Source organism: Pseudopodoces humilis, chromosome 7, assembly GCF_049639895.1.
Source record: "Pseudopodoces humilis isolate 2021_Gansu_Grassland_sample_001 chromosome 7, ASM4963989v1, whole genome shotgun sequence".
In the NCBI taxonomy this organism is placed as follows: domain Eukaryota; kingdom Metazoa; phylum Chordata; class Aves; order Passeriformes; family Paridae; genus Pseudopodoces; species Pseudopodoces humilis.
In genome coordinates, this window is record NC_142206.1 from 28650083 (window position 1) to 28671037 (window position 20955).

General features: G+C 41.7%; 2 protein-coding genes across 2 annotated transcripts; both read left to right on the forward strand.

Annotated features, from left to right (window-relative positions):
- The first annotated feature begins 1425 nt into the window (after positions 1 to 1425).
- MED6 (mediator complex subunit 6) lies at positions 1426 to 13218 on the forward strand. The gene is made up of 8 exons (XM_005522532.3): positions 1426 to 1526; positions 6639 to 6798; positions 7815 to 7906; positions 10079 to 10161; positions 10880 to 10988; positions 11448 to 11563; positions 12304 to 12331; positions 12708 to 13218. Exons 1-8 carry the CDS (start codon positions 1505 to 1507, stop codon positions 12833 to 12835), a joined length of 738 nt encoding a protein of 245 aa, XP_005522589.1. The 5' UTR covers positions 1426 to 1504; the 3' UTR covers positions 12836 to 13218.
- A 5289-nt stretch (positions 13219 to 18507) lies between these two features.
- Positions 18508 to 20751, forward strand: LOC102112178 (disintegrin and metalloproteinase domain-containing protein 20). The gene has a single exon (XM_005522609.2). The coding sequence runs from the start codon at positions 18508 to 18510 to the stop codon at positions 20749 to 20751; it is 2244 nt and encodes a 747-aa protein (XP_005522666.2).
- Positions 20752 to 20955: the final 204 nt, after the last annotated feature.

The window sequence follows — 20955 nt, forward strand, 5'->3', positions numbered from 1 at the left end:
AAAAGATTCATTTTCTCAGAACACTTACCATCCCAGCCTCATATTTCTGCAGATACATTTATTTTCATGAACCACTCAGAGCCAAGGGGCCTGCTATCACCTCCCTTTTAGAGATGGAGCTGTGAGGCACTGAGATTTTACAAAAATCTTTGAATAATTAAACTGTGAGAGATTTTAGAGAACTTAACTTCTCAGTGTGCAGAGAATTATAAGACACACAAAACATGAACAGCATTACTTTATTTGTGTGGAGGGCTCAGCGCATCTATAAATCAGAGTCTGAAAAAACTTCATTAATCTAATGTATGAAACCAGCATTTTTCTGTCTGGCCTTGTCACCTTCATTTGGTACCTTCACAACTTTCAACACCTGCAACATGTAAAGCAAGTGTTCTGCAGGCACCTCTTCTTCACAGAAAACAAGCCCAAAATATTCACAAACGATATAGTGACTTTAACATATTGAATGAGACAGGAATCCTGGGAAGAAAAAAAAAGGGTATGTGGTTTTGCAATTACAGTCTGTCTCTTAATGCATTAGTATGAGAGGACTGAATGAAGAGTAAATACAGCATCACCTCTCTTTTGTTCTAAGATTTTGATTGGTCTTGTACAATAATAATATCCCTTTCCCATACTTCATACACAGTAAAGTAGTCCCGATACTTTTTTCACTCAGGCCTGTAATGGAAGGGGAAGAGGTTCCATCACCAATTAAGATCATGTGCCATCAGCAAGGTGATGACTCCAGTCTCTCTTGGGCTTTGCTGCTGCCAGTGAGGGGATGGCTGATCTTGGCAACGAAGGCTCAGGCACGGTCAGTCCCTGGAGGTACAGCTAGCATGACAGGGTATTGGACTCTCTGTACAGCAGATTGGTAGACTGCAGTTGTCAACCTAAATAAGAAGCTTATTAATCTTCAGTGTATGTATATTCTACCATCCACCGAGTGTTGCTCTTCACTCTATAAATGTCTGATGACCGATGATTTCACTTAAGAGCCAAAATACCAAGGGCCATACCTCAGGACAGGAACCATACTGTGTTTTGATGATGTGACCTCAAAACATCTATTATTCTCACAGGGCAAACTAAACCTGGGCTACCCCAGCCAGCTCAAGCTGGATGGGTGTGATGCTGAGCAGCAACCTGCAGCCCACACCTCTTTCACTCTGAAAGTGACGGGCAAATACCAACGGGCCAAGGGCAGGTGAGAACGGCAGCAAAACCCTCGTCTCTCCCCTTTTGAGCAAGCAGCTCCGAATGAGCGTGTCGATTTTCGGCACTGGCGCCGTCGTTCCGGTTACGCACCACACAGGTGAAGCGCAGGTCACTCCGATTTGCGGCGGGGCGCTGGGGCAGCACGGCCCTTCGCTTTCAGGAAGGCGTTTCCCTGGCCAGCGACCGCGTGTGGGGACGAGGGGCGTTCCCCGCACACTGCTCCCGCCCCGCTCCAGGGCCGCTTCCTGCGCCCCGCCCCGCTCGGGACGTGCGCCGCGCGGCCATGGCGGCTGTGGACATCCGAGGTAGGCCCGGGGCACCCGCGGGGCGGCCGCAGGAGGGGTCGGTGTGCTGCTGTGACGGTCCCCGGGAGCTGGAACGGCCGGGCGGAAAAGCTGACCAAAAACCAGCTTTTTTGGATGTGCGGCAGGCTGGGGGCGTGTGCTCGGGGTCGCCTGGGGAAAACAAGCTTCTTCCTGGTAGACTCTGCCTTTTCAGGGGGGATAAGGAGGCCCTGCGGTGAGATGGCGACGGAAGGGAGCAGCTAAAAAAGAGAGTTCCAGCTCTGAAGTGTGGGGGAAAGTGGGAAGCGCTGGCATGTGTGTGGGACCAAAGCAGCGAGTGAGGCTGGGAATCTTAAGAGCACTTGAGGTGGATGTGGTAAGGCAGGCCAGGTGTTAGGAAAGCCGGAAAGAAAGCTGAAGTAGCAAAAAACAATAAACATTTGGGTGAGAAGTCGGGGATATGAATAAAAAGAGATTATGTTTTGAAGAAGAAGCGATATTTGAATGAAGTGGTAAAGAATATGTTGTAAACAAAGTAGAAGTTGTGAAGAATTTGAGCTTTGAGAGAAGAAGCAGGGGTTCAGAGGCCACAGGAAAGGAAGGTTTTTTTTCTCCATAAGAGTGTCTGAATGGAATAACATCAGAAGCCTGTGTTGTGGAGTCTCAGAGAATGAACAAGAGCAGGTATTTAGGGAAATTTCATGAAGGGTCAATTTTGATAATGCCACAGAGGTTTTCTCCTTTTTTGTCTCCAAATTATTAATGATTGTGTGTAGTCCTGTGTGTTTTTCTGACTGCCTTGTGTGAGATTACACGAAGGAACTATGTAGACAATTAATGGAGGAGTGCTGTATTAAGTTATTAGCTGATCTGAAAAACTTCGGCCTTACTCCAGATCATTTAAGCTCCCTCAAAGTCTTTTATCTAATATAGTTCAATATATTAAGTAAATTTTGAGGCATACTTCTATTTCTAATCTAACTGCAGTAGATGAACCCTGCCTAGGTGCCAGGTACCCACTAAAGCCACTCTATCCCCATCCTCAACCAGACAGGGGAGAGAGAATATAATGAAAGGCTTGTGAATTGAGATCAGGGCAGGGAGAGATCACTCACCAGTTACTGTCCTGGGCAAAACAGACTCGATTTGGGGAAATTAGTTTAATTTATTACAGATTAGATCAGAGGAAGATAATGAGAAATAAAACCAAATCTTAAAAACGCCTTTACCACTCCTTTCTTCCTGGGCTTGACTTCAGTCTGAAGTTCTTTAACTTCTCTCCCCCAGGCAGCAAAGGTGAACTGGGAATGGGATTGTGATCTGTTCACGCATGTTGACACTGCCACTCTGTCCTCCTCAGCAGGAGGACCGTGCACTGTCTTCCACCGCTCCATGGTGGGATCCCTTTCACAGGAGACAATCCTCCATGAATTTCTCCAATACTGTTGTCCTGAAACAGGCTTTTTCAGCTGGTACAAAAAGCCCATCCACACAACAGAGTTTATGGGTTTATTGCTCTTAAATCCTGTACCAGCCTATACTTCTGAGAACAAGGCTTCTTTACAGGTATTAAATTCATATTTATACTCTAAGCAGCAATCTGTACTGTGTCCAGGATGTTATTTTCAGGCTCCTTTAAGGTCTGGTTCATTGATAAGCAGATTTGAGCTTTCCATGCCTTTTTTTGTGAGATGCATAGTTATACGCAGTTCTCAAAAAACGTTGCTTGAGCATTTAGCTTGCATGGTAAGTTTTGTCCTAACAATGGAAGGGGACACTGGCATATAGAAGCTCTGCTGTTGGTCAGAAGTCTGTTCTTTCATTCTCTGGTTGTACTGGAGCTTCAAGGTCTGCTAGGAACGCCTTGATATTTTCCACCAGTCCCCTCCTCTCACAGTCAGAAATAATGTTTACATCGAATTGTCCTTTCCTGCCTACAAAGAGTACATTGATTCAGGCCAAAGGGTGGGAGCCCTTTCAGACCTCAGGCTTCCCCCCCCCACCCACCTATTGCTCTCTTTTCACCTTCTTTAGTAACATTCTCTTCTGCTTCAGGGTAAAAAGGAATTCAATATAGCCTGCATAACTTCCCCTGTTAGGGTTATTAGTCAACATGACAGCTTCCAAAAGCTGATACATTCCAGTAAAACAGATTTAAGCCTAGCCACTTTGGTTAAGTATTTAAAAAATGAATGGGACTTGGATAAGGGTGAAGCTGATAATTATATTCCCTGAATTTGGGGAATGGAAAGGTTAGAAATTAAGGTAGAATGCTGGATGATCAGTGGGTCTACCTGTGGAAAACCATCCCAGATTTCTCTGCATGAGTCATCAAAACCAGTAGTGAAAAATCCAAAATTTTGCACCTCTGAGAAATGGAATTGTTGGTGTAATTTTACTGTGTATCCCTTTGGGCCTACCATCATGTGGAGCTATCATTTAAATTCAAAATAGATACTACTGAAACTAAAACAACTGCATTTTCACCAATCGAAGAGTATTAGAATATTTTACCTCCACAAATTTTTGAAATCAGGCCCTGTGTGATCTAAAATACAGGTCATCAAGAAATTTTTAATGCTTAATCCATCTTGGTCTCTGAAGTTGGCAAAATTAATAATGCAGGTTGATATTCAGCACTTAAACTAGCCTGCTTACAATATTTAAGTACCTTCTGTGCAGGATGGTTATGCATGTAGTCCCTCACTTTTCCAAAATTACCAAGATCTTTGCAGCCCCCAGAGCTGGGTCAGGATGGACAAGTGCTCATTGTCACAGTGAGCATGGCCTCTGACCTGCCCTGCTCTCTGGGCCAGCTTTGGGGCTGCTTTGCCCAGGTGAACGTGACCTGGCAGCTCTGCAGGGCCTGGCAACCCATGGGGCTGCTTGGCGTGGCTTGTATTGCATTCTGCATCCAGAGAAATGTGAGCTCCAGTGTGGGTCTCCCACAGGATCACAAGTCCTGCCAGCAAACCTGCTCCAGCTTAGGCTCCTCTGTCCAAGGGACCATCAGGAGCCTGCACCAGCGTGGCTTCCCATGGAGTCACAGCCTTCTTCAGGCATCCACCTGCTCCAGTGTGGGGTCCTCCATGGGCTGCAGGGGGACAGCCACCTCACCATGGTCTGTGCTTGGCTCTGTAGGACATGTGGAAGCTTCCAGCAGCTACTCACTGAAGCCAGTCCTGTATCCTCCTTACCAAACCTGGTCAGGCAAACCCAATACCCTGTCAGGCTACTTTGCCATTCCTTTTGGTTTCTCAAAACCTAGTGCTGGGCTACCTGGCCAACAAGGCCATGTTCAGCACATGGTGTAAATTACTCTATTGCCATGGATTGCTGGCTTGTCTTCCAAATTGTCTTGAAAATCATGACAGATTGGCAGTATTGTCACAAGCACTTTACTTTTGCATCTGTGATGCAAATTCCACACGAAATGCTTTCACAAGATGTCCTATTTTTGAAAGGAACAGGGAAGCAGGAACGCCATCCTTTCTTACACCCAAAATAAACAGTACCCTTCAGTATAACAGTCATGTCAGATTCACAGTTTGTTTTATTCTTCCTCTCCTTTTTTCCAAGAATAGTTAAGAGAACAATCTTGCTGGTTATGAAGGCAATTATAAATACTGGCACTAAGCAGCTGTGGATAATTGAGTCTTAGAGTCCAACTTTATATTCCATTTTATGATACATTATCAGTCCATATACAGCATGATAGCTCTGTATATCTCTCTAAAGCGTGCCTGACATTCCTCTGAGAAATGCAGGTGTTGTTAATCATACAAAGAATAAAGAATGTTTGTATTTAAATTATAATGTGAATAGAGTATGAAGTATAATGAGAAGAATGCAAGTCCTTAAGATTCTAAGATTTTTTTGAACAGAGAGCTCTTTTGGATTTGAATGGCATTTGGAATAAACAGCACTACCATCACTTCTGTGCTTAATAATGGATCTTAGTGATGTGTTGCTGAGATTTCCTTTTCTGTTGTGAGGAGAGAGAATGGTCAGTGTGAAATAACATGATTGCCTCTAGACTTCTCCCTGCCTTTCCCCACCCTGCATGAAACAGTTGGGCTGAAAATTCTGAGATTAGCTAGGAAAAATGGTTTACATGTAGCTATTTCTGTTTCATTTTTCCTGGTTTGCTAAGCAAGTAGTGGTACTTTATTAACTCCTCAGAGAAGCTGCTAGTAGTATACGAGCTGGCATTTTTGAAACTGATCCAATCATGCTTGAACATGCTGAATTGTCACAAAAGTAAAACATTCTCAGTGAAATGATTGGTGGGAGTTCAGGGTATGTATATAATGTGTGAACTTCAGGGAGTGGTTCCCGTGAGGAGGGAATTTCAGATCTTCAGTCAGTCTTCAATGATGTCTCATCACTCAAGCTTTTTTTAATCTAAACAATGAATGTCTCTTCCTGCTTTCTTGTGTCTTGGGAATTCTGTTTGCTGCTCCTGTGATTTAAAATCAATGAATTTCAGGGTTTTTTTTTCAAGGTTCCTCCTGGATCTCCAATGTTAGCAAATTTGTTGCCTGTGAAACTGTTTGTTGACACTAGTTACTTTGATGAGCCTGAGGAACATTTTGCTGTAGCGTGATAACAAAATGCAGGGACTTTAATTCATATTTCCCTAAATCCATAAGAATTTAACTGGCCTATTATGACTTGTAAGTTCTAAAGCATGTTAATTTAAAAAGCTTGCTTTTTTTATATAATTGTTAGTGTTCGATAGTTAGATATCTGTAATATCCACTGGGTTATGGAACAAGTAATTTGCTGCAGGCAATTTGGCAGATGAATTTTGTTGTCAGGAATAGAATTTCTTGTTCAAGATTACTGGGAAGCATCTGCCCAAAGATAGCATCTTTGTGTTAGCTGTTGGTTTTCTGGTCTTTTTTGTTTGTTTGTTTGTTTGTTTTTGTGTACTGCTAAGAGACCTGCAGAAGGTTAAAGGTTATCAATTATTATTATTTGAACTCTATGAAATACTTCTTTAATTTAACTGGTGTGTTTGTGTTCCATCTCCTTTCTCTGCTATAATTGTTAACTGGTGGCAATTTACTCTTGGATGTATTTGTAGTGTTTTTGACTGCTTTAGTATTCAACGTAGATTTATTTTCCCAGATAATCTGTTGGGAATTTCCTGGGTCGACAGCTCCTGGATTCCAATATTAAACAATGGGAGTGTGTTGGACTATTTCTCAGAGCGAAGCAACCCTTTCTATGACCGAACATGTAACAATGAAGTCGTCAAAATGCAGCGGATGACCCTGGACCATTTGAAGTAAGTTGTAATTTGCAACTGGTTCCTGTGCAGTATCCCTTGTCCCTCCATTCAGAGGCTTTGGTGATTGAATGGAAGCATGCTGGAAAGCTGATTCTGTGCTTTTTAGTCCCACCGCTTTCCAGGGAGCCCAGATTTTTCTCTGTTTGGATGTCTTCTACTTCTTCTTACGCCATCTCAAGGAGGTGTTAAGCATGAAGAGTTCTGTGTATCTTTTGAGGTTCCAGTAAATCACCTTTTAGATATTCCTCTGAAATAGAAAAGCTGTCTTCTCTCATCCCCCCTGCTCAACAGAACCTGAGTTATGTAATGTAGTTAAATGGTTTTTTCTGTGGTGAATAGGGTTTATGTTAGGGGATACTTTGAATTCATAAATAGTTTGTGTTTCCATATACTACTGGCTGTGGGCCATAATTAGTACATAATTCCTCTGAAGAGCTGGCTTTTTAGTATGGATAATAAGAGTAGTGAGTGTTGTAAATAAACTGATCACATATGGTTGTGTATTGAGATTGCATGTGCAAGTTAACTTTCTTTTCAGTTCTCCATCTGCTCTGCTGAGCACAAGTGAGTAGTTTGAGAACTATTTAAAGATATGATAGGGAGTTTGCAAGCAGAGCTAGAAGGCCATTAGTAAAGTTACTTGTTCTCAGATGTGATTGCAGAGAGGCTTTTACATCAGACAAACAAATGGTCACATTGTATACCAGTTCTTTGTTGCTGTATTTGATGTCATATAAATGATATCTCCATGGTAATAGATTGTTACCTTTCTTGCTATTTATCTGTTGCTAATATGTTCTACTTGTGTTGTGTCAGGTTGTTATAACTCCCCTTGTCACACAGGGTTTGGTAGCTAGTCAGGAAGTCCTTTGCCTTTATTTACTGTACATTATAAAGAAGAGCTTTCAAAGCATCAGGACTTCTTTGCTTTATTGCTGGGCCTTTTGGTCGCTCTTCACATCCTACAGATTTTACTTCGAGGAAGATACTTACTCTGGTTGCTTCTTTTTCAGCCAGATGGTTGGAGTGGAGTACATCCTTCTTCATGCTCAAGAGCCCATTCTTTTCATTATCCGAAAGCAGCAAAGGCAATCTCCAACACAAGGTACAGTCACTCACTTCTTGCCCCTGTTGTGAAGCCAAATCAGTCCGTTGTCTTTTTCAATTCCTAATCTGTGTCTAAGCACTTCTGCTTCCCCTTTTCTGTCTTAATCTCTAGTCTGACTGGGACGGTATGCGGCCTTGTGGTGGGGAGAGCCTTTCTCCAGCAGTTCCCTGCAGTGTGCCAGCAGCAGGGAGTGCCATCTTGTGGGGAAACGGGAACAGCGGATGAGAAAGTGCTGTCCTGTGCTACATTTTCCTACAGGAAATTGCTAATAGCATTCATTCCATGTATTTATTTGTTAGGCTGTGCAAGAGTGTCCATTTCTTGTTGTGATGGCACCTCTCCTTCTTACAGTGTCACTTTCCAGTTTTTAAATCAAATACTTTAGATTTTTTTCCTATCAGCATGCAACTAGCTGGCTTCATTATTCCTTTTTAATCTTGAATTTGTGTGTGTGTGATTAATCAAATATGTAGCCACATTTCAATAGTTATTGGACTGTCTTATCTGTTTACTGCATGTTCATATAAAATAATTTAGGTTATTTCAGAGTAAGTTTTGTAGGAAAGAAAGGTGGGGTTAGTGCTAATTATTTCTTAACTTATTTTTTATAGGGATTTAGATTTTGTATATAAGTTTTAGTCTTGTACAGGACTTTGCCTTGTCTTGTTTGCTTATATCAGATAATGGTCCGTTTACACTGCAGTTCCAAACTGAGAAAACATGTATGATTGATTCTTTAGTGACTTGTTTGAGTTATTTCTTTATTAGAGATTTTGAACATAGCTTCTAAAGTGAGTATGGAATTATCATACAGCCTTTAAGTTCTGGTTTTGACACCTTTCAGATAGAGATTGGAGTTGGAGCTACCACAGTGTGTGTGTTTAGACTTGTGCTGTTCGGCAGGTATATGTTTGGTGGAACTTAACTGGGACTTGTTTAGTAACATTTTTCCCACTGTGACTGTAAAGTTTGTGCTGGGTACCTTGATTGAGTTGCATAGTTCCCTAGGTCAGATGTTACCATGTCTTTTATTTCATTGGGGTACAAAAATTAGTGTATTTGAGACATGGGAATGAGGATGTAAAACTGGAATTTAATGAGTTCATAGCTAGTGTGGAATACTCAAATACAACTGATGCAGGCATGTCTTATGACTTCTGTGTGTTTTGAAAACAGATGTATTTATATTTGAAATTCTTAAAGACAAGTTTTTGCTTATTTGAAGTGATATTAGAAAAATCTTTAGATCAATGGATTAGGGACAGTTGCGTGTTTAGGAGAGTAGGCCCTGGTACAGAGCTGTGAGACAGTAAAACTGCTGTTCTGTGTCTTGCTCCATTTATAAAAAAGGGCTAAGCATCCTTTATCTTTTGAGAAGTGGGTACTGGCTGTAATATGCACTCAGCTGTCTGAGATTGCTAATTTAGGCAGGTGTCCAAGCTTCACAAAATGCAAGTACTGAGTGAATTGTTGGAGATGGAGGAACTGGAACACATGTGTGCATAGGTAATGTCTTTAGGAATGTGAAGCTGAGAGCATTGCTCAATTGAACAATGTTTGGCAGAGTTACAGAGGCAGCTGTAATGTTCCTCTGCACTGCAGCTCTAATGAACAAGAATTTTTGATTGGTCAGTAGAGGTTCCAAATCTGATTTAGCAAATGCCTTTGGAAGGTAGTCTTTTTTTGGCAGAATGCTATTAATTTAGAAAAGCATACTCTCTGTGTGCTTAACTCCATTGGGCCTGGGAAATCTAGCTGAGAGGACTGTAGAAGTTATAGAAAGCTGAGTCCAGAAGAATGAGATCTTATATTATTGTAGGTTTCTACTGGTAGCCAAGGCTAGTGGAATTACTTCCAGAGCAGTTCACTTGACTACTAGTAGCTCTAATGTACTCTGAAAACCCCAGTTCTGTGAGGCAAATAATTTGCTTGCCATAGGACAGGACTTCTTTTCTATCTGTAAAGCAGACATTGTTTTTTCTTCTCCTTATCAGTCTGTGCCAAAGGTGCAAATAAAGTACTTTGAAGGAAAAGGTTAACAAGAGAAAAATTTGTGGTAAGAGAAGTACTGCAATTTCTGCTGCTACGACTGAAATTCAGCAACAAATACACAGTCTTCAGCCAGAGCTTTAAATTGATCCCGTGTTTTTCTTCTTTTCCTTCCCACAGTTATGCCATTGGCTGACTACTATATTATTGCTGGAGTGATTTATCAAGCACCTGACTTAGGGTCTGTCATTAACTCCAGAGTTGTAAGTGTTCTGTGCATTTGATGTATACTGCTTTATATCAGTTTTTAAAGCATTTGGTTGTCCCTCAGGCTGTTAATATCCCTCCTTCACTATTTTGAGGGAAGATCTTGTGTAGTAACGGTGCAGTAACTTAAAACAAACCCCAGTGGTTAATATTGTGTGCATCCCACGTGAAAATGCAAGATCCTGTGAGAATGCAGTATTGCCCAGAAACTAGAATACATTGTTTAGGGATGAAGGATCAGAATAACTGAAGCTGAACAATTGGCAGAACAGTATGAAGTGTGAATAATCAAAATTTTCAAAAATTATTTGACAAATACATATGAAATAGTAATAAATACATAATCAGTGAAGGTTGCTTTGGAATGTTAATGTTAAGCTGTTGTAATATTTATTTTTAAATGAGGCTTATGTTTTTAAATTGATGTGGTATTTCTTCTTAAATTGGATGTCCAAGTTTGTTTTGATTCCTTCTGTTCTTTTAAACTATTGCTTTTGCAAGTTTTTCTCTGTCAGTTTAGAAAAGCAGTTCAGAAGAGCCTTGTGAGAACTTGTGAAAGAAATTACATTCTCAGTCCAAAACTGGATGTTTCAAGTTCCCTTCCCAGAACAAAAATGAATATAGAATACTAATTTTAAAATACCCACTTCCAAAAATTTATGTTGTGTTTTCTCCTTGAGTTTTGAACACTGCCTTACATTCTTGTTCTGAAAGCTCACTGCAGTGCATGGAATTCAGTCTGCTTTTGAAGAAGCTATGTCCTACTGTCGCTATCACCCATCCAAGGGCTACTGGTGGCATTTCAAAGATCAAGAAGAACGAGGTATGTTTACTAGTTTCTCCTGCATACTTTGGGAGAGGAAAGGAATGTAGGGAAAAGCTTGAAGCAATGCACAGTGATGGTGGAGAGGTGAGATGAAGTGTCTGAAGGGTAAGTTAGGGGTCTCTGCCAGGTGAAAGGAATCTTGCCCTTTTGTGCTGGTGGGAATGAACCAGCACAGAGGCATGGGTGAGAGATGAAAATAATGAACTGTGTGTCAACAAAGTGAGCAACTCTTAAACCCACTGGGGATCAAAACACATTCTCAGAAGCCAAACCAGCTTGTCAGGAGGGGAGAATCATCCTTAATCAGTCTTCCACAAAAAAAAAACAACCTCTGTCAGTAAGAAAATGTAGGTGAAGTTCAGAGGAGAGACAAATACCAACTTGTCATACAGCAAAGAGCTGTTAAGAGAAAATAAATTTTAATACATCTTTCACTGATATTTTTGTGACTTGCAGAGAAAACTAAACCAAAAGCCAAGAAGAAAGAAGAACCAAGCTCTATTTTCCAAAGACAACGGGTAGATGCTTTGCTTTTAGACCTAAGACAGAAGTTTCCACCCAGATTTGTTCAGGTATGACACTGAAAAGCCACAGTTTTACTTTAAATTAGAACTTAAAAGAGAGTCATAAGTATTTAAACAGCTGAAACTGAATGGGAATTTCATGTATTTCTGCAATAGTAACATGGATTAGATAGTGAACTTGACATGGAAGGCTCAGAGTGATCTCCCTTTGTAATCACTGGAGTCGTTAAGATCTTGACAAAACTATGAGAGTGAATTTTATTATACGCCTTCCTTATCTGATCACAGAGGGTCTGTTCTCAGCTAACAGATGTTGCTGCTGCTCCAGTTTTCTGCTTGTGAACTCAATCAAGACATCACAGTATTTTGTTTTAGTTACTCCATTGTTCTGGAGACTCATTAGTTAGCATGGAAATTCTTGGCATTCTGTGAAGTTGTGGTTACCTCTGATTGTCTTTGGTAGCCATTTGTTCCACCAGGTCTTCTGCTTGGGAGCAAAGGAAATTATGTTTACAGCATCTCACAAAAGTTCTCCTCAGACAGTCCTGGGAAAGACTGGCTAACTGTATAGTTTTGTCTTTAGTGTTTTTCAGTTGTCAGAGGAAAAATTGGATGTTATAAAATGTTAACTGGATTTTGTTTGAAGCGTATTTAGTGACCCATTCTAATCTCACCTCTTACATATAAGAGTGCATTGCTTGCATTTTATTCCTAAATTATTAGCAGGAAGGGTTGAGAATTACAACTTTGGTTCTACTAATGTGTTGGGTTTTTTTCTTCCCCCACAGCAAAAGCCCGGAGAAAAGCCTATCCCAGGTAAAACTAATATTCTCATAAGACTTGAAAAATAGACTCTGTATGCAATATCTTTCAGTTGCCATGTAAGCTCTTGCTTCTGCTACTGTGAGGTGGTTTGGAATTCTGGCATTACCTAATTGTGCAAAGTAATGGATAAGAGTGAAGACTGAGTTGATCATAAGCAACCTCCAAACAGGAAAGGCATGAATTGTATTGCTTCAATCTCTTCCACCTTTTAACCAATATAAGTACGAATTTATTCTCTGCTTATTATTCTGACACCTTTGAAATTAATGTTGTCCTTGTGACATTAACAATATTTTCTAAATATTCTGAAGAGTGCTTTAGGAATGAAAATCAGAGGTTTAGCTTTCTTTTACTGTTATATCTTTAGTGGATCAAATCAAGAAGGAACCAGAACCAGCTCCTGAAGCTGTCAAGACAGAGGAAAAAGAGACTGTCAAGAATGCCCAGAGTGCTGGTGCTAAAGGACCACCTGAAAAACGAATGAGACTCCAGTGAAGAGAGAAGCTATTACACATCTGGATTAGTCAGTACCTGGAAAACAGGAGATTCTTGCTCCCTTTTCTTTATATTTAAGCTCTTCCACTGAGACTGACAATTCAGGGACTGAGATCCCTGTAACAGCTTTTTCTGTAGAAAATTCTCATGCAAATGTTAATGCCAGAATGTGAGCTGCCCCAAAGGAGGTGTTTTCTGTCTTCATCTTATTTTGAATGCGGGCTTCTGAGGATGGTTTTTACATGGACATGTTCAGCAGCCTCCTGAAATCATTACAAACTCTTGCATCCTTTGTCTAGGTTTCCTATGTAAAAAGAAAAAAATCCTTTTATATGTAAAAAGGAATTGGAATTCTTGGCAAATAAAACTCCTGGCTGCTGGAATGCCTTTCTTAAATGTATACTTTGTTATTAGCAAATATGTCATATACGCTGGCAGCATTTTTTTTTTTCTTGGACATTGGAATATATTGTGTTCTATTTTGAGGAGGAAAAGTTAGGTTCCCCACTACAAATTGCTGTGCCTCTAGTGTACTTGGGATAAAGATAAAAGATTTGATAACTGGACCCTCAAATCCATATAGTTAGATGTCAGAATGGTCTTTGTTTCTAGATATTCTTGGACACTGGTTTAATTAATGGTTAAGCTGATAGTTTATTACAGAAGTTAGTGTTTTGGGAGAGAGATTTATGACATAAAACAGGCTAAAATTTCTTGATATTGCACACTCAGTGAAGTTGTTTATATTTCACTGTAACTCAAATATATCAATCACATCTCTTCCTCTGTGCTCTTAGCACTTCCTTGCTCCTTCATTAGACGTGTCCCTTTTAGATTTGTGGAAGAGTGGAAGAGAAACATCACTGACACCTGTACACTTAATTCAGCTTAGTGCTTGTATAAACCTTTTTTTTTTTTTTTGAAAAATTAGAAATCATCTGTTGAAAAGAAATTACTATTAGTTTGGTTTTGGTTTTTCATTTAAGTAAGGGAGTGAACCTTGAAATAGTTTGTTTTCTTTCCACAACTGTTACCTGCTTTCACGCAGTAAACTGTAGTTAGCAAGAAAAAGGTTTGTACACAGCAACCAAAAAAAGATAGGCAGAAAGACTTAAGTATGATTAGATAGCTATGTCAAATTTATTTTCAGATTACAAGACATTCTTTTTCAGTAACTTAGCTCCAGTCAGAGCTGTTAATTACTGAATGACAGAAAGACCTGTCAGGGCTATTTATTACTGAATGATAGAAAGATCCATGTCATTTTTGTTGTATAATCCAAAGCCATTATGTTAAAAGATGTAGATATGCCAATAGCTGTTCTCAGTTAATGCAGATCCAGATCTGAAATTCCTTTATTCATGTACTTGGGTGTGTATTAAGTTTATTTCATACCTGGATCAGGTTTGAACAGCCATTTCTCAAAATGTTGTTAAAAGTAGATAAGAAACTAGTGTGAACTATCAGATCAAGTGAAAATATAGAAAGCAGTTATTCTGGGTTGCTCAAAACCAGACAAGGTGGTGTGAATATACTTAGAAAAAAAAGAGTGTTGGTTCTTTCTTGTATTATAGAAATTCCTCTGGAAGCAAGTAGTGAAAGAAGCATCAAAGCCATTGCCTCATCCACCCCCATGAAGGATAGCTAGGATTTCCAGAAATGAGACATGAATTGTGAGGCACCTCAGCAGTCCTTGCAGTTGATGGCCAGAATAAAGTCCTTGGAAATGGCCATTAAAGGAGCTGAGAACCTGTATGTAATTTGGAAAAAGTTAGCCAGACAGATGACAGACTGCACTTAATGAAGATTTAGGGTGTTTAGCTTCAGTTGTGTGGGGGTTTTTTGGTGGGTTTTTTTTGGTTTTGGTTTTTTTTGGGGGTTGTTTTTTGTTTGTTTGGTTTTTTGTTCATTTGTTTGGTTTGATTTGGTATTTTAATGGAGAAAAAATATGTACTCATGCACCAGGGAAATATCTAACACTGCTAGTAGCAGAAAGCTTGCTTATTGCTGAAGGCGCATAGAGCTGTGGCAAAAAATGCACACTAGAATATAGTATGAACAAAATATTCTATCAGTCACTGGACTTCACCTGAAATAAAGTGTGTTGTTTAATTCAATGTCTGAAAAGGAATTTCCCTAAAGTTATAAGGGTTTGAAAAGGGCAGTAAAATGAGTAGGACAGAGTTTCTCCTATGATGGCACTGAGAAGACAAATACTGCGTCTTTATAAAACTGAGTAGTGAAACAAGTAGGAAAGTAGAGGACTCCTGTCTTGTAGTACAAGAGTAGAGGGACAGGTAAATGACAGGTAAGTTCATTGCTATGAATTGGAGTTACATTTGGACTGAACTATTATACTCCATGCTCAGAATTTGAGCTGATCAGAGATAAGGGTGGAACATGAAGGGGCAGACTGTCCTCACATCTATATCTCTCAGCAGCCTTTCTGCCTTCTGCAGAAGTACCTGGTATTGGTTGGTGTCAAAGTACGTTAAAAAGGGTGGATTCCTGGTCTGATCCCATCTGTGTTAAAGTGCCAGCATCTAAGCTATTGAGAGGATAGCAAACAGCTTCCATTCATTAAACAAGCATTTAAATGTGATAAGCCTTTCTCAGGGGAATGACCTTTCCCTGAGCAAATTACATTATAAAGCAGTAAGGGATGTTGCCAGGGTGTCCATGTCTTAGTAGCTGTCCAGTGCTGAAGTCCTGCTGTATGAAGGACTGAAAGATCTACTGATCCTGTTACTTGTTGACCAGATATTCTACAATAATTTCATCAGTTAAGCTGTGATATTAATTTACTGAAGTGACATTATGTCAGGTATTACTGTTGAGATGTTAAGCAGATATCTTGTAGTCAGTAATGTTTTTCACTGCATGGGTGCCTAAGGGTGCCTAAGCCTTTTCTCTCTTGGTTTAGAGTCTGACTGTGAAGTCCTAAGTCCTTCCAAATGACATTCAGCATTTGTAAATCTTGTAGTTGAAAGGGAAAAAAGCAAGCACTTCTGAAATTTGGTTGTGCATCACTTTCTTCCGTATAAAGGAAAGATTTGGTTGAACAGGAGAGCTAGCTCTACTTTTTGCTCTTAAATAATAACCTTCAGACTTCAAAAGGGCTTTTCTTTGCCTAAATCATGGGGTACCGGGAGCTGAAAATTACCTGGGACTCCAATATAAACAATTCTCTTCAGAGCCTGAAAGTACAGATAAATGTTTGCATACCCATGAACAGCTATGCATATTTGTATGTACATGTGTGTGTAGGTACACATGCATGCAAAAATCCAGCCAGACTGTAGGAAGAGGGGCATTCTAGCTACCTCAGTTTACTGTGTAAAGCTAATGGTGTCTCAGGGGCAGCAGAGACTGTCTTTGTCATCTTTTCATTAAGTAAGGTCTGAGCAGGGTATATGTTGCTCTCACACATTGCTCTTTGCCACTCTGCCCCTATACTTCATATTTTGGTAACCTTTTCCTAGCAAGGAAAGTTAGATGCCATTGTTAGCCAGAGTGAGCTGTTCTTGGAGCAAGAAGGGTGCAGGCAATAGGAGGGACAAGGCAAAAGGGATAGATTAGCTTTGTACTAATAGTTTGAGACCTGAATATTTTGTAGTCTTAACTGTATTGCTATATTTATATTAAAAGATAAGTAGTAGGCAACTTCAGGTCAGAGGGATGGAAGGGGTGGTAAGACATGACTCTTGCAAATTGGCAGAGTGATTTAGTAGGGTCTTTTGTCTAACTTAAAGAGCAATCACACAGCAGAAGTATGCATTTTAAAATAGCACTACAGACTGCATGCAGATTATGTAACAGGATTTTTTTGTTACTGTGCTCTGGGTTATATATCTTTGAGGAGACATAATCTGGTGTAGTTCACAGTACTGAAATGCAAAGCTGATAATTGAAAAGTAGTGGACAAGCATTCAACAACTAGCTGCACATAAAAGACTTACCAAGAAACAGTTTTTAGAACTTTGAAACTAATAAGAAAATAAATCTAAGGCTAAAATACATAGGTCATGAGTTTGGATGGATACCTAGAAAGATCTTCCTAGATGGATGCTAATAGCAGCAGGCATCCTGTATTCCTTCCTTTAATCTGAGGTAGTGTATTACAAGGTGTTCGCTGCTAATGCTGGCCGTGCTCGCAAGGAATGAACAAGGTACCAAACCACAGAATCTGAAGCATTTTTGGACAATAGTTGGTAATGTCCACAGCTGTTAGACCTGGCATGTGCCCAGCGTAAGGTGCCAGCCCAATCAGGACTCTGGGGCATGAGGCAGCAGAAGGAGGCTCTGAGCATTCTGCCAGCTTCTTCTTTCTTTCTTGCCCAGCCTCCTGAGGGGAAGTGCCTGTTTCTAGTAGTTTGAAATGTTGCTGCTTGTGCCAGGGTGATGGTCAAGCACACAGAAGTTGGTGACAAAAGGCAGGATTCCTGAGATCCATATGGGATGGTAGAAGGGGACACCTTCTGCATTTGAGAAAGATAAGGGCCATAGCAGGTTGGACTTCATCCCAACCATGCTTGCAGTGCTGAAAGTAAAGTTGTGAAGGGTTCCCAAAAGGTAACAGCTGTGGCTATATTGAATCCCAGCACTATATGCCAAAAAACCAGCGTGCATAGTTGGGTTGTGCAGGACATCCTGTCTTACCACTATTCAGATCACTGTCTTATGGTTGTGTCTTGCCAGAGCTGTACTCAAAATGGGGATGGTAGCCAAGTGGTAGAGGTACCTGTAAGTGTTCTTTTTCCATTGCAATGGAATCACAGGTCTTCAGAAAGGACACAATGTGGAAAAATGGCTGCTGCGTAAGTGCTGTCTGTAATTAAGGTGCATTGCTGTAGGTATGTAGCAGCTGTGGTGTAGTTTGAGGCTTTTATACTTTGGTACTGTTAGTTTGCATCTATATTATAGAATGAAGGGGAAGTGAATTCCCCCCTGGTTCTACCTTTTTTCTTGGGAGGTGTGTATGCCATAGTCGCTATAGTAAGGGACATGCTAAGATAACCACAGAGGGTATTTCTGTATTTATTCATTTCAGACTCTAAGCCTTTCCAGATATTTTCTTGGGCTGAAATAGCCTGTTTCTGATGTCCACTCACAAATTATCCTGTAATAAAAACAGCAAAAAACCCAAAAGCCGACCTATGGAGATTTTAAAACAGATTTTCCCACTTGTGGTCTACCCAAATGATCCCTTAGCTCAACACAAACATCTGTGACAAGGAGTGTGAAACTGTACTGGGGGCTGTCCTTTCTATATCTGCTCAGAAGGAGAAGTACCCATTAATTTGAAATTAAATTAAGATGATAATAAAATTTAATAATGTTAATAATTAATAAATTAATATGAAATTTAACAATAAATTTAATAATGAAGACTATTAAAAGCCGGGAACGTGTTTGTGGGAGGCTAATTTACTGGTTCCCTCTCCCGAGAGCCTCTGTCCTGGCTCCAAGAGCAGGAGGCGCCCGGGCAGCGCTCGGCGATGCGCCGCGGCCGCAGGTGCCGTTTCCCGGGGAGCGGGCGCCGCTCCCCCGCCGGCCCCGGCCCGGCCCGGCCCGCACGGCGGCGGTTGGAGCCTCGGGACGGTTCCGCCCGGGCCGGGCCCTTCCAGGTTCTATCCCAGCTCGGGCGGGGGCGGCCGGTGCCGGCGGCCGCGATGGGGGCGCTGCCGGGGCTCCTGCTGCTGCTGCTGGGCGTGGCGGGGTGCCCCGGGGCCCGGGGGGCCCGGTCCGCCGAGTGGGTGACGGTGCCGCGGCAGCTGAGCCCCCGGGCCGGCGGCGACGCCACGGCCCTTTCCTACTGGCTGAACGTGGCGGGGCGGCCGCGGGTGCTGCGCCTGCAGCCCAGGAGGGGCCTGGTCTCCCGCCCCTTCACCCTGGTCACCTACGGGCGGGACGGGGCCCGCCGGGAGGAGCACCCCTCCGTGCGGGACAACTGCTTCTACCAGGGCGACGTGCTGGGGAGCCCCGGCTCCCTGGTGGCCCTCAGCACCTGCGGCAGGGGCCTGAACGGCGTGCTCTGGGTGGAGGATTATACCTACCAGATCGAGCCCGTCCCCAATGATCCGGCCTTTCGGCACATTCTCTACCGCTTGGAGGAGGCCAACAACCCCGAGGGACCCAGCTGCGGACTGACGCCGGAGGTGCTGCAGCAACAAAAGGCTGTACTGCCGTGGTTCAAGGCTCCCAAGGCAGAGGAGGAGAACGAAAAGCTCAAGGACTGGTGGACACACGTCAGGTATGTGAAGATAGTAGTGGTTGTGGACAACGTGCGGTTTGTGAAGTCAGGCAGGAGCAAATCCGAAGTCTTGAAGCACATCATGCAAATCATCAATGTTGGGGACACTATGTACAAACAACTTTCTGTCCGGCTGTTTCTTACAGGACTGGAGATCTGGACCGAAAATAACTTAATAAATATTTCCAACTCTATTCCCCACGTACTTACTGACTTTAACAGGTGGAGAAAGTCAAACTTGTACAGTCGGCTGTACCACGATGTTGCTCACTTATTTGCATTTCAGAGGTTTGGAAGCAGCCTGGGACTGGCATTTATAGGGTCAGTGTGTGATTACCATTGGTCATCTGCTGTTGTTTCCTTCACTGAGAAAAAGTTGTCTGGAATTTTTGTCACATTTGTCCATGAGCTGGGCCATAATCTTGGGATGGTCCATGATAAACCAGGGTGTTATTGCAAACGCAAGACATGCATTATGTATGAAAACAATTCTGAAACTGATAAGTTCAGTGACTGCAGTTACAAAGAGTACTTTGAGCTGGTTGTAAATCGTGCTCGGTGCCTTCGTCAACCACCAGCACCAGGCAGTTTCTACACCGGGAAACGTGAATACTGTGGTAATAAGGTAGTAGAAAGTGGAGAGCAGTGTGACTGTGGTTCAGCAGCAAACTGCAGAAGGGATCCTTGTTGCCGCGCAAACTGTACGTTTTCTGCAGGTTCAGTCTGTGCATCTGGAAAATGCTGTAAGAACTGTCAGATCCTTCCAGCAGGAACACTCTGCAGAGCAAGTACTGGCAGATGTGACCTGCCAGAGTATTGCAATGGGATTTCCCCTCAGTGCCCACTGGATGTATACCTACAAGATGGAACCCCTTGCAAAGAAGGTATTTATTGCTATCAAGGAAAATGTTCTTCACACAGCGAACAGTGCCGGCATCTCTTTGGCAAACAAGCCATGGTTGCCCCTTTAGATTGCTTCAAAGCAGTGAATACTCAAGGTGACCGGTTTGGGAATTGTGGTATTGTTGACAATGTCTATTTTAGAAAATGCAGTACTGAAAATGTCTTATGTGGTAGGATTCAGTGTGAAAACGTAGTCAGAGTGCCTTTCTTGCAGAACCATGTAACACTAGTCCAAACTCCTGTTCACAATAAAAATTGCTGGGGTCTCGACTATCACGTGGGGACGTCAAGAGCAGATGTGGGAGCTGTGGAAGATGGCACACCATGTGGTAGTGATATGCTTTGTATCAACAGGACGTGTATGAGTGTATCGGTGCTGAAGTACGACTGCAACGTGACAAAGTGTAATAACAGAGGACTGTGTAACAATCGCAAGAACTGTCACTGTAAGTATGGCTGGGCTCCTCCATATTGTGAATCGGAAGGATATGGAGGTAGCATTGACAGTGGACCCCCTCCAGCCAGGAAGATTTCTCAGAGAACAAAAGTAAGAATAGCACAATTTGTTTTTTTTACTATGTGTATCGTTGGAGTAGCCCTTTCCATCCGTTATAGACATGAAGTAGAGGGATGGCTTATGAAGAGAAAGGCCCAGTTCCAAAGAATACTGCAGTTGTTTCAAAGACTGAAAAAAACAGAAGTTCCTAAAGAAAACTCACCTGCCAGTGAATCAAAACCCACCACAGATCAAAAAGCATAGCTTTGGATGCTCTTGAGGAAATCACCCTTTAGCAGAGCCATCTGATAACTCATCAAAATAATTCAATGGATTCTGAACAGCTCTGATCTCAGGTGATATCATTAAATGCAGAGTAAATGTTATCTCTGAATATTTTCTTATAAGTTAATAACTGCAGGCAGTAAGGCATGAATTACTTTGTACCCCGAGCTCTTAAACTGATAT